This window comes from Vipera ursinii, assembly GCF_947247035.1.
Source record: "Vipera ursinii genome assembly, chromosome: 2".
Lineage (NCBI taxonomy): Eukaryota > Metazoa > Chordata > Lepidosauria > Squamata > Viperidae > Vipera > Vipera ursinii.
In genome coordinates this window covers 33,551,992-33,566,074 of record NC_139513.1, presented here as the reverse complement: position 1 = coordinate 33,566,074, position 14,083 = coordinate 33,551,992, and the positions used below count along the sequence as shown (strand labels likewise).

The window sequence follows — 14,083 nt, the reverse complement described above, 5'->3', positions numbered from 1 at the left end:
TGTTCCATTTTTGGATGTTCGTGTGCGTGGAAAATTCCGTGGGTAAAAGAACTGCATGTACTGCCTGATACGCTTAAGGAGCAAATTCGATCAGACCCCCTTTTGCATTATAGCAGAATAATGGGAGAACGCCACAATCACAAGTATTACTACTCTTTGGCTCAGTAGGTACTACGGGGGGAAAAATAGCTTGCTAAGTGTCTCATCTGCTTTGCTCCAAATTGTGGTGTGATTGGCACTTAACGGTATTTCTCTCCCTTATCTAAAGGCATCGATCAGGGTCAGATGACATATGATGGCCAACACTGGCATGCTACGGAGACCTGCTTTTGCTGCGCCCAGTGTAAGAAATCTCTGCTGGGCCGACCATTTTTGCCAAAGCAAGGGCAGATTTTTTGCTCCAGAGCCTGCAGCATGGGTGATGATCCAAACGGTTCAGATTCATCGGACTCTGCCTTCCAAAGTGCCAGAGCCAAAGAATCCCGGCGTAGTGCTAAGATTGGGAAGAACAGGAACAAAGGAGAAGAGAATGCCAGCAGCCAGAGTAATCAATTGCAGGTGACCTCCAGCAGACTGTCTGCAGACGTGGACCCTCTCTCCTTGCAGATGGACCTGCTGAGTTTGTCCAGCCAGACTCCGAGCCTAAACAGGGACCACGTATGGAGGAGCAGAGATGAACTCTACCACTATGGGAACAAAATGGAGCAAAGTCCATCACAGAGCCCTTTGCAGCTGCTCAGTCAGTGTAATGTCAGGACGTCCTACAACCCAGCACAGACACCAGGTCCTCAACAAGAACTGTGGGGTAAACATTTCAACAACCCAAAGAGAAACTCCTCTCTAGCCATGAAAGGACATGGTGGCAGTTTCATTCAGGAATGCCGAGAAGATTATTACTCAGGAAGGCTTCGGTCGCAGGAGAGCTACAGTGACATGTCCAACCAGAGTTTTAGTGAAACCAGAGGGAGTTACAAGTACGACCAAGAAGAAGACAGTAGCATGACGGAACAGCATTGTCGGACCAGGCATCCACTCAGTGCGCTGAAATTCACTGAAAAACTGTCACGCACAGAACAAACTCCTCGGGGTTCAATGGAGTCGCTGGCTCTTTCCAATGCAACAGGTAAGATCTGTGGGTAATCAGCTACTGAAGTATGGTTTCATGTCAGGGAAGGCAAAGAGAAGATTGAGGTTCATTTTAACAGTATAATTCTACAGTTAGTGAAAGAGAAGGGAATCTTTCTACTCTCGTGACAGGCCAAAATGCCTTGATCATGATGTCCTCACATTGCATAAATACATGTTTATCTCCAGGTGCCCGAGAACAAGAATTTAATTGAAAGAACAAAGAGGGAACATAGGTTAGTGGCAAAGCTAACATGATCTCACGCTAAGGGAATATACCAGGTGCTTTCTCTTATCCTGCGTGAAGGAGGAAAGTAGGGTATGGATGCAGCAGAGGGAGTAGAATTAAAAGGTTCAGCAAAGAAGCAGGGTAGAAAAACGGGCACAGCTTTGTCAAGGAGGTCTGCTTAAAGTCACCTGCCAATGTGCCAAACTCGCACGTTAGATCAGAGCTACTTACTTAGCCAGTAGTTCTTTTTTCCTCTCCTTAGGCTGGAGCGCAGAATAATTGAACGAGATTATTACACTGTTTCTCTCCCCCTCTCTCCCCCATCCTCATTCTTTCTCTTTCCTCAAATCATTATTCAGAGATTTTGATAGAGATGCATAACACTCTATTAATCTCTGCCGGGCATTAACCTTATTCTTAGACACAGTAATAATAGCCATAGCTTTGATAACTCTACAGTAGCACTTACCATATAGCAGAATAGAACTGTTATCCCAGGTAGCAGATTTTGGATGGCCTCGGGCAGCAAATATTTATTTTGGTATTTATTATTACAATGATTTGTCAAGGATAGGAAAGTGTGCATTGTCACTTTGTGCCTCAGGCGACAAAAGTAATTTGGCCTGGCTTGAGGGGTACTTTTGCAAGTGGAGGACAGTGTGCGCTGGGTGCTTAAACCTGTGCAGCAAAACCACTTCTTGCCTCGGTTTTTTGATCAGGCGAAGTGAAATAAGGAAGAGAAAAATCCATAGCCTGCATGTTAATTCAGAAGGAAAAGAAAAAAATATTGGGCCTTTGGGCAAAGCTTACTGAAACAGATCGATCGTTGGTATGATGGGCAGGAGATGTAAGGGAATTGGAGGTCTGTCTGCATGTCTGCTTTTGCACATTTTTTTTTTTTTGATCACGTTGAGTCAAACTTGGGTAGACTTTTAAAGCAAGTTGTGGTTTCATGCGGCACCATTCCTTGGTTTTTCTTTTGTAACTATGGACTTTGTTCAGCAACTTTCGTGAGTTTCAAAAGATAGCACGAGATGTTTATATCTACCAAGAGGTTATAACTAAAAAAAACAAGGAGGACTGAAGAGAAAAAATTGGGATAACAGTTGAAGTGAAGGTGAGCCGATGTTCACCTAGAATTTCATGGCCAGATTTGGGTCCTTCCACCACCTGTCACATCATGTATATGTGGTGCCACAACCGTTAAAAGTAATTGTTCGTGTTTTGTTTGATTGTTGAATGAATGAATAAATGAACAGCCTCTGGGACCTGATTTGCAGATCTGATTTCCTCCCGGGCTCTAATCTATGCACGTGAGCAGAACTGCTTAGATCAGACATGTCAAACTCGTGATGTCACGTGACATTGCGCAATGTATTGGGACAGTTTTGCCAGCAATGGGGTGGGCATGGCTTCCGGATGACACGTCCGGCCCATGGGCCGGCAGTTTGACACCCCTGGCTTAGATTGGAGTAAAGGCAGTTAACTAGAATAGTTAACAGCACTAAGGACCTGTCATATTGAAGAGATTGGGATAGCATGTAAAGAGGATGTATTTACCTGACTGTTGATTCTTTGTATTTACCACATATGTATTTTATTACATATATTCCTAGACCAGTGATGGCGAACCTTTTAGAGACCGAGTGCCCAAACTGCAACCCAAAACCCACTTACGTATCATTGGGTGCTGGGTGGGCGTGGCCCATTGGGTGGGCATGGCCCACTGGGTGGGAGCGGCCCATTGGGTGGGTGTGGCCCATTGGGTGGGTGTGGCTGCGGTGGTAACAGCAGACTGGGTGGGACTAAAAAGTTCAATCAATCCCAACTTTGCGAGATCTCTTTTTCCCCCGCGATTGATTGATTGAACTTTTTTGGGGGGGACGCATAGCGGCAGAGGCCTAAAGCGAAAAGGTTTTATAAAACCCAGCTGAAGGCTAGGACTGGGGTGATGGCACGTGTGCCCACAGAGAGGGCTCAGCGTGTCACCTGTGGCACACGTGCCATAGGTTCGCCACCACGGTCCTAGACTTATAACCATTAGTTTAGTGACTGTTCAAAGTTACAACAGCACTGAAAAAAGTCACTTATGACTTTTGACATTTATAACAATTGCAGCATTCCCCGTGGTCACATGATCAAAATTTGGATGCTGGGCAACTGGTTCATATTTATGACAGTTTGTGTTATATTTTTGATATGGTCATAAAGACTAATCAATTAATAAACTATTTAAACTATCTACCTAGAATTAGAAATAAGTAAGGAGAGAAGTTAAGGGACGCGGTGGCTCAGTGGGTTAGGACGCTGAGCTTGTCAATCAGAAGGTCGGCAGTTTGGCGGGTCGAATCCCGAGTGCCGCGTAACAGAGTGAGTGCCTGTTACTCGTCCCAGCTTCTGCCAACCTAGCCGTTCGAAAGCACGTAAAAATGCAAGTAGAAAAATAGGGACCACTATGGTGGGAAGGTAACAGCGTTCTGTGCACCTTTGGTGTCTAGTCATGCCGGCCACATGACCACGGAGACGTCCTCGGACAAGCGCTGGCTCTTCGGCTTTGAAATGGAGATGAGCACCGGCCCCTAGAGTCGGAAACGACTAGCACGCATGTGCGGGGGAACCTTTACCTTTACCTTTTTAAGGGGAGAAGTTAGTCTTCCCCAAGCTGATACTTTGTGGATTGTTGAGCAGTAACCTCTGTCCAGCCAGCAGGGACATTAACTTGGGCGTGTCAAAGGTGAAACACATTTATTTGTGCTCCTTTAAAACCGGATAAGAAGGATCAGCAAAAAAATTCTAAATGCACACTTTAAAAAGCACTAAGCTCTCCAGTAAAACGATTTCGGTTCATTACGTAAAAGTTATAGATCTTGCCTGAGGAGGAATAAGAATAACGTTCTGGGTTTTGCCGTTAACTGATACAGCATATATAGATATGTATCTGACAATTGGCACTGTCAGTTTGGAAGCTAAGAGATAAATGATGTCTCTGGGGCTGTGAAATTAAACCTTTTGAAATGGAATTTTAACAGAAGGGAAGTGGGTGATGGAGTGGACCAATGAAAGAGCTGCCTTAGATTTGGCTTATTTGTCATGCCAACATCTGGTGCTTTTTTTCCTTCTCCTGAAGGAGATGGCGTTTCTGAGCTTTTTCCTAAGTCAGATGAATCCGATGGCAGCACAGCCATGATAATCAGCAAAATAACTGTCCAGAAATTGATGTCATAACTCAGCAGCTGTCATGGTGAATGCAACAAGTCCATAGCTGGATTTTTTTCTTTACCTGATAACACAAACACACACACACACACACACACACACAGAGAGAGAGAGAGAGAGAGAGGGGGGGGGTGTCCTCTTAAAGGAACAGTCATTGTAACAGGAAGAGGAGAACGTCCTTCAGAGACTGCAGGTAATATTATTTGAAGAGGAGAAACCAAATACAGGATATAATTCCAGGGTGAAAGAAATAAAATATAACACAGTATAGATACTCCTTGACTTACCACCACCATGGAGCCCAAAATTTCTGTTGCTAAATGAGACAATTGTTAAGTGAGTTTTTTCCCCCATCTTTCAAACTTTCTTGCCACAGTTGTTAAGTGAATCACTGCAGTTCAGTTAGTAGCACGGTTGCTAAGTGAATCTGGCTTCCCCATTGACTTTGCTTGTCAGAAGGTCGCGAAAGGGACACTGCGACCGTCATAAATATGAACCAGTTGCCAAGCGTCCAAATTTCGATCATGGGGATGGTTGTAAATGTGAAAAATAATCCTAAGCCACTTTTTTCCAGTGCCGTTATAACTTTGAATGGTCATTGAATGATTGGTTATAAGCTGAGGACTACCTGTACATATAACTTTTGATGCCTTATGGCAGCTTAAAATGTCTCCCAAACTCCAAGAATAAGAAATCATTTCATAATTATTGAAGCGCGCTGTTTGGAACATTTCTATTAGTATTCGTAATTACAGACGCGTCTGTCAGACCATGCGCTTGAATGACAAATCACACAGCCTTTCTTGACTACACTTCAGGTTTTCCTGCTCTTCTTAATAGGCACGTGAAATGTTAATTGTTTGATTACAAATACAGATGCCTGCCTTTTTTTTTTTTTTGTAGTTGAAAGAGCCACTTTTCCAGCCACTCACATATATAATCTGTCCATTTTGCTATTTTTGTTGCAGTCTGTCCACTAAAGACAGAATTGCTTTGCCGAAATCCTGACCGCCTACAGCACTTGATGAAATGGCCCGCTTCTTGAAGCTGCGTCTGATACCTCTCTGATGTGCAATCCAATTATAGTGTCAAAAAGAATCAAACTCTTGTCTGCCTGCCTGCCTGCCTGCCTGCTTGCGGTCTTTTCCTAGTCTTGCATGAGCTTTTGTGGTGTCAAAGGATGTTCGGGATCACATAAAGCTGCCGAGAATAGAATGCTTGCAATTAATGTACCTGATTAAATAACGAGAGTTGTATTTATTAAGAAACTTTACGTAGGATACAGGATTACAGGAGGGGTTTTTTTTTCCCTCCCTAGTTTTGATACTAGGCAATGAGTGTAGAGCTGCAATTTGAATCCCATATCCCTAAATTCTGTAAAATGGCGTTGAGGTTTAGAGTTTTCTGAAAAGATCCTGTTAGAAATGGGGAAGGATGATCATTGAAAAATCTCACTGGCAGTAGCTTTCTTCCAAGGATTCCCAGGTTAAAAAAAAAACTAATCATGGGTTGTGATAAGATAGGACAGACATGTCAAACACAAGGCCCGGGGGCCGGATGCGGCCCGCAAAGTGGTTTCATGTGGCCCGCGAAGCCATCCTGGAAACAGTGAGGGAACGGCCCCCACTGCCTTGGCCCTGGCCCAGAGACCCTCCTTCTGCCAGAGACCCTCAGATCTGTCCCACTCTTGCCCAGGCCCCCATAGGCACCCTTGATGTGAACGATGTAGAGCTGGCCACGCCCACCCAGTAGGCCATACGCACTCTAGCCACACCCACCCAGTAGGCCACGTCCACCCTGGCCATACCCACCCGGCCCCCTGAGGGCAACCGCAATGCTGATGTGGCCCTCAATGAAATTGAGTTTGACACCCCTGAGATAGGATGAACATTTCCTAGTGGTTTTTTTTGGGGGGGGGCGGGGTTTTTTTTTTCAGGTGAGGGTTTCCAAGTAGTTCTACCAGGAACTACTTCATTTAGTAGTTGGAGGACACTATTCCTTCAACCTAAGTTTAGAAAAAGAAGAAAGGATGCCTTGAATGTTCTTTCCCAACTCGGAAAATTTCAAAACTTTTGCAACTTTTGGCGATTTTGAAACAGAAAAGATGGTTGCACCGGTATAACTTTTGTGGAGGCTTGCAGATGGGGGAGGTTTAATGAAAAATTCCCTTACAGAACCAATGGTGCCAAGTCTCTTGATGCAATTTTTCTGAGGAAAGGAGAGTTCAGTACATGCCCCCCAAAAAGGAAAGGTGACAATCACACAGAATTCCAAATGAAATTAAATCACCTTAACTAAAAGATTATTATTATTATTATTTGACATGTCTGACCTAATGGATAAATGTGCCATCCTAAGAGACTAGAGATGAAATTATTATTTTGTACTGCTCACTAAAAGAGCTTGGGGATTTGGGCATCAATACGAATAGCATTAGAAAGCAAACAATGTAAACCCCCCAGAGTCATTGAAAACTGCCCAGAATCTTGCTGGATAGCAAGATGAACAGCATATAAATTAAACAAACAAACATACATACATACATCTGGGGCATCTGCCTTTCTTGCTCCTCCATAATCATTTCTTCTTCTTCCTCCTCTATGAGCATGGTCTACATTTTAAACAAATGTAGAGGATAATGAAAATCAGCTCTTTTGACAGGACTGATGGTTGCTTTGACCAAATCAGGTTAGTTCTCCATATATGATGGTCAGAGACTAAAGCAAGAAATCAGTAACTACCTAATGCAGGGGTGTCAAACTGCCAGCCCACGGGCCGGATGCATCACCAGAAAACTCCATTGCCGGCAATGGAGTAAAAGCTCTGATACGTCACGTGACGTCACGAGTTTGACATGTCTGACCTAATGGATAAATGTGCCATCCTAAGAGACTAGAGATGAAATTTTAAAATCACAGCCTTAACTTTCAACAGTTGTGCCACTGGATTATGTGGGAGAAACTTCAGGAGGGAATTAAGGGGGTGAATTCCATCTGTCCAAGCATTATGAAATATGTAGTCCAGTTCGATTCAATGTGGCCTTCATTTCAGTTGTTACAAACGCCTCTATATTAAATGACTCTAGGCAGCTCACAATATAAAGAAAAACAAGTAAAATTGCAATCAGTTGAGTTAAAAATAGAGTGAAAGAAATAACCTGGGAAATCCAGACAGCCTACCCCAAAATATGACAACCCCTTACCACTGGTAGGTTCCATCCAACTCACCCTAAAACTAAGAAAACAGAGATCATTAAGGCTTTCCACAATACCATAACGATGGGACCCATTCAGATATCAGGGGGCAACTCATTCTGGAGGGAGGATGCTGTGATACAATAGGTGCACTTCCTGGGTTGCAAAAAAATAATAGTAGTAGTAGTAGTAGTAGTAGTAATAATAATAATAATAATAATAATAATAATAATAATAATAATAATAATAATAATAATAATGGTAAAGGTTCCCCCGCACATGCGTGCTAGTCGTTTCCAACTCAAGGGGCCGGTGCTCATCTCTGTTTCAAAGCCAAAGAGCCAGCGCTTGTCCGAGGACGTCTCCCTGGTCATGTGGCCGGCATGACTAGATGCCAAAGGCGCACGGAACGCTGTTACCTTCCCACCGTAGTGGTCCCTATTTTTCTACTTGCATTTTTACGTGCTTTCGAACTGCTAGGTTGGCAGAAGCTGGGACGAGTAACAGGTGCTCACTCTGTTACGCGGCACTCGGGATTCGACCCGCCAAACTGCCGACCTTCTGATCGACAAGCTCAGCGTCCTAACCCACTGAGCCACCGCGTCCCTTATAATAATAATAATAATACTGTTTAATTGAGAAAACCTGGAGAATGTCAGTTCATTCTGACCAGACAGAAACCATAGGAAAGAGGCAATTCTGCAGATAATCAAGCCCCTTATGCCATGTAAAGGGTTTATAGATGTAAGGCACAGGTGTCAGACTTGCCACATCACGTGACATGTCGCGACATATCACAACTCTTTTTGCTTTGCTGGCAATGGGGTGGGCGCGGCTTCGGTATGATGAAACCGGCCCGCGGGCCGGCAGTTTGACACCCCTGATGTGTAAGGAGTTTATAGGTGAGCTGAGGTGGAGGAGCTTACAAACCAGCGGTATCCCATGAATATGCTGAGGCAAGGCTACCACCACCCATGCTACTACATTCTGAACTAGTTGCAACTCTTCCGGGCTTTCTCCAAGGGCAGCTCCATATAGAGTACATTGCAGCAGCTGAGCTGCGAGGTGATTGACTCCTTTGTGATTGAGACATTCTGTTTGTTAAGTGATTTCACGATGGAATTTTGGTCCAGAACTTTGGCAGTAGGCATTACAGCTTACGACCACAATTGGGAAGAGAATTTCTGTTGCTAAGCAAGGTGGTTCTTAAGTGACCATTTTTACAGCTTTCTTTGCCAAGGTTGTTAAGCAAATCACTGCAGTATTTAAATGAATCGCCCGGTCATTAAGCAAATCCAGCTTGCTCCATTACATTGCTGGTCAGAATCTGGTTGGAAAGGTCAGAGGTAGCAATTCTGTGATCCACGCTCCAACTGCCGTAAGTACATGCCCGTTTGCTTAAGTGCCTTAATTTTGATGCTGCATCAGTAGGAGTGTGAGAACCATAAGTCACTTTTTTTTCAGCGCTGTTGTAAGTTCAAAAATGATTGTTAAACCAAAGTCAAGGACTGCCTGCTATTCTGAACTTCCTCATTTTCTCCTATTCTTCCGTCCACGGTAAAAGATTTACTCTGGCTTCCTTTTTGTTCTGGACCCCTAACCTTGGCTCTGATTTTTAAGGCCCTGTGGTTAGCCATTCCCCACTCCTATCTTGCTGTGATCCTGTTTATAGAGAATGAGAAGTAGAACAGGAGTGTCTTTCCTTTTTTGCTTTTTCTTTTCCGTTTGCACTTTGCTCCTTCCCTTGTGCATTTCTTTCCAGCATCTGAGCCCCCCCCCTCCATTATGGAATTCCGCTCCTTCTCTGGCTTCACATATTCTTGGATGCGCTTAAGAGGATTTAAAAACATATTTATTGAAGAGAGCAGACTGCTGGGAGTGGTTGTGAACAGATGGTGAGAATGGCACCAGGGCTGTTTCGATGTAAATCTTATTAGCCCAGTTAAATGTCAGATAGGTTTAGAATTTTATAATTGTGTAACTGTGACTGCAAATACATCATGGCGTGTTTTGATTTTATTTTTATGCAGATTTAACTGCTGCTTAGTTTTTGTTGGGTTTTTTTTAAAATTGCAGTTGAACTGTGCCCCCATGGGAGGAGGTTTATAAAAAGTGTGGGGGGGGTTGTTTCTTTGTATTTCTTTAGTTTATTGTTTAATGTGCAGCCAGATAGCCAAAATAAGCATACAGCTAAACAGATCAGATCTTTCCTGACCTGGCACCCTCTGAATATTGGACTGCTAATTGCCATCATCCTCAGCCAGCACTCAACATGGATTCAGCTTTTCTTCCAGACTGCTTTTTATCTACATTCTTCTCCTGGGTGCCTTCCTTGCCAAAAGCTTTTCCTTTCATGCTCAACAGTTGTTTGCTATTGTACTTTTCAAAGCTTTTAGGCATTCCGGCTTCCAAGCCATAAGCTCTTTGTATGGGGGAGAGGAAGGTGTCTTCCTAGGCATGCAATCATAGACTTGAATGTCGATGAAAAAAATACCTATTCCCAAGTGAGTATATATGGGTGCTCAGCCTTACCATGCAGCCCAGGGCATGTTTGTGCAGAAATGCTCCCTAATGGTAGAGGTAAAGTTTTTCCCTTGTCCAGTCGTGTCACGGTGCTCATCTCTGCTTCTTGGCCTGAGGAACCAGCATTGCCTGAAAACATTTTCCGTGCTCATATGGCCAGCATGCCTATATGCTAAAGGCGCATAGAACACTGTTACCTTCCCACTACCTATTACTGCATTTGCACTTTTTCGAACTGCTAGGTAGACAGGAGCTGGGGCAAAGAACAGGAGCTCACCCTGTTGCCTGGCTCTCGGATCTCAAACCCTGGCTGTCAGCTGTGCCATCGTGCCCATAGACTCCCTCATGAGTTCAGTAGAATTCCCTCCCAAGGTGACATGGGAGGGTTACCGCAAGACAGTGGTGGGATTCAGCCAGTTCGCACCAGTTTGGCAGAACCAGTAGCTAAATTTTGCTGAGTTCGGAGAACTGGCTGAATGCACACTGCTTCCGGAAGTCCAGTCTAGGCCTCAGAGGCCTGGAGGAGGCCTCCCAGGCCTAGGATGGCCCGCCGGAAGTGTGTGGGTGCTACCTCCGGAAGTCCGTTCTAGGCCTCAGAGGCCTGGAGGAGGCCTCCCAGGCCTAGGACGGCCCGCCGGAAGTGTGTGGGTGCTACTTCCGGAAGTCTGTTCTAAGCCTCCGAGGCCTGGAGGAGGCCTCCCAGACCTAGGATGGCCTGCCGGAAGTGTTTGGGTGCTACTTCCGGAAGTCCGTTCTAGGCCTTGGAGGCGGCCTCCCAGGCCTAGGACGGCCCGCCGGAAGTGTGTGGGTGCTACTTCCAGAAGTCCGTTCTAGGCCTCGGGGGCCTGGAGCATCCAGTAAGAGAGTCGGTTGTCCAGGTATTCGAACCCCACCACTGCCGCAAGACGACGCCATGCATGTCATCTTAGTCATCGTGTGGCTTTTGTCATAGTTTGAAAGCATCCTTCATCATGGAAAGACAATGGACAGGTATCAGTCAGAACATAGATGCTCAAGGTACATATATCTCCACTCATCCATCTGCTTTTCATCCATCTCCAAAACCAGTTTAAGGCATTTTTCTGTCTCTGGTGAACAGCAAGATGTTCTTTCCTCTCTTTTCATAGTCAGGAGCTAACTGCCTTTGGAGCTGGGTTTTCCTTCAACATCGGCAATGGGGCAACTATACCTGAAGTAGGCTAGATGAGATAGTTCCAGTTAGGCAGTGTGGCACTATCCTCTTTTCCTTTACTACCCAATGTCTCGTTGTCTCCTGCTTGAGAAGAGTCCCTTCTCATATCTAAGGATAGGTTCTTCAGAAACATTGCCATGGGCTACTTTGAATATGCTAGGGAGAGAGGTAACTAAGGACCTGGTGGAGTTCGGCCTCACCAGGCCCATGCTAACAGAGGACCTGCACTGAGGATGGGCTGAAAATGTTTTTTTTTATGTGACTTTGTGACATACAAGAAATAATTGAAGAAAAAAAAAGTGGATTAGTAGCTTCCTTTTTGTGCCAGATTCTCCAGATGTTTGTTTCTAAATCATGTGAGCTGCTATTTTTGGCACTAGCAAAGCACTATGTAGGTAACTTGTTTTAGCTCAGGAAGTTGGACCAGTGTTACAACAGGTGTTTTATCTACCTGCTTACAGAAAGCCGAATGAAGTTTCTGGCGGTCGAGATGGCCTGGAGTTTCTTCATTCTGAACCAATGTGCATGTTAGGACAAATCTATGATGCTCCATGACTTAATAATTAGAAAGAGGAATGGTGATTGTATGATTCTTGAAGCAAACTTTATAGGTTAAATCAGATGTAAGAATCTTCATATATATACTGTGTTGACCCTATTGATGTCTGTTTGTACATCTAATGCATATAATCTAATTGGAGTGGAGATTAAAATAGGTGCAGCTTTATTGACTATGGCAGTTGTGTATCTTGATCCAAGGCTTTGCTAATGTTTACATGCTCTATTATGTCCATTGGGATATACTAATATCCGAATTCAGGAAGCATTTTGAAAAATATCTGAGCAGGTGCCACTAAGTGGATCTTTTTATGAGATCCCATTTTATAGAGCTCCCTTCCCAAAGTTCTTCTTGCTTACTTGTTTTGGGAGAGACCTTGAATATAATTCTCGTTTCTTAGTAGAATATATACATTTTTAAGTTCTGGTTTCTGTTGCAAGATATTACAAGAATGGTCCCCTAATTCTAGTTGGCCAGCATATCTCTAATACTATAGCTGTTTATAGTAGAAAGTCCCATCAAATAATTCCGAAGTGCATTTTTACAAATATTTGGCATTTGTTATTGTGGTTGCTAGTTGATTTTACAACAGCAAGAGTTAGCAAGTTAAGCCTTTTGCCTTTCATAGGATATTGCTGTGAACTGATTTGACAGTACATAAATTAACTATCTCAACTATTTTTCAAGGGGGTGATGACTATGATATGATTTGACCTTGATTTTTATGTAAACATTTTTAGCACATAAGCGCTACCATCACCATTCCTGCCACAATTATCTGCAATAATTTTTTATCAGCTCAGTAGCAGCTTGCAGAACTGACTTCCTTTAGAATTGGTGAGGTTTTTTTTTTAATTTCTCTTAAGTACCATTTACTTCAACTTACCATATGGGTCATCTAGATGAAAAATATTTGGAACTTTCACAATTAAGTTTGGGTGTTTAACTTGCAAATGAATCCAGCTTTCCAGATTGTGCTAAAAATGCATGATAGTCATAATTAATTACCACATAGTTTTAAAATGCAATTATGCTATTTCTTAGAATTATGTAATTATAATTCATAATTATCAAAACACGTTTGATGAGTTAAGGTTTGACAAGCACAAGAGGACAGGCCAATCTCTTGTAATCTTTTTAATATCTTAGGGGTAAACAGGTAAACGAGTTAGTGGCTAAAATCCTTTCTCTGTTGGCAAATTAACACCAGTAGTTTTAACAAACATGAGAAAGTACAGGTTGTGTCTCTTATGTTAAATTAACATAATCTGTAACACAAAACAATGCATTGCTGTGTAGGCAGTGAGCAGCTACGCCAGATTTCAGTGTTGATCTTATGCATTTGGTGCGGAGGAGCAACTAATCCAGATTCTGATGTGAATCCTTTACATTGGATGTGAATGGAGAGCTAATCCAGATTCCAATGTAGATCTTATATATTGGATGTGCAGCATGGAATGGAAAGAAGGTGACTTGGTTCAGAGTGACCACGCTCATCTTTCATTCAGCCTTGCTGCCCTTGGAAATTAGGCAAGGTAGCCTTTACAAATAGAACTTGGTTATCCAGAAAATATGGCCACATAGATAGGAGAAGGGGGGGAAAATGGGATACAGTAGAAAGAAAGGCAAAAGAAAAGAATTGAAGAAGAGCAGAGAAGAGTTGGAAAAGATAAGATAACCTTTATTGTCATTTTTACTGTGGGCACAACGACACACATCAAAAATGAAATTTAGTTGCCCGCTCTCAAAGTGAACACATACATGACACATACCTAAATGTACTATATACAACATATACATACTATATACAACATGTGAGGAGAAGGAAGAAGAAGCCAAAAAAAGAAGACAATTGAAATCCTAAAGATACAAAAAGAGAATGTCAGTGGCAAACAGTAGAGTGAAGCGCATCCATCCAAGAAGGTTGGAAGAAAATAAACATAATGGCTATCTGGGAAAAGTCCCCAGACTCTAGTTTACTTAGTCCCGAGGCCTGAAACAAACATTATACAACCACATTCCTTTTTCCAGTTGTCTTCAGGAAG

General features: G+C 43.2%; 1 protein-coding gene across 1 annotated transcript in view; it reads left to right on the top strand.

The window, feature by feature from the left end:
* PRICKLE2 (prickle planar cell polarity protein 2) overlaps positions 1-14,083 on the top strand; it is a gene marked incomplete at its 3' end in the record, with an annotated part of 347,101 nt that overhangs the window by 306,211 nt on the left and 26,807 nt on the right. The window contains exon 8 of the mRNA XM_083355977.1: positions 269-1,123. Within this exon, the coding sequence (XP_083212103.1) occupies positions 269-1,123 (855 nt within the window). The remainder of the gene's footprint in view (positions 1-268; positions 1,124-14,083) is intronic.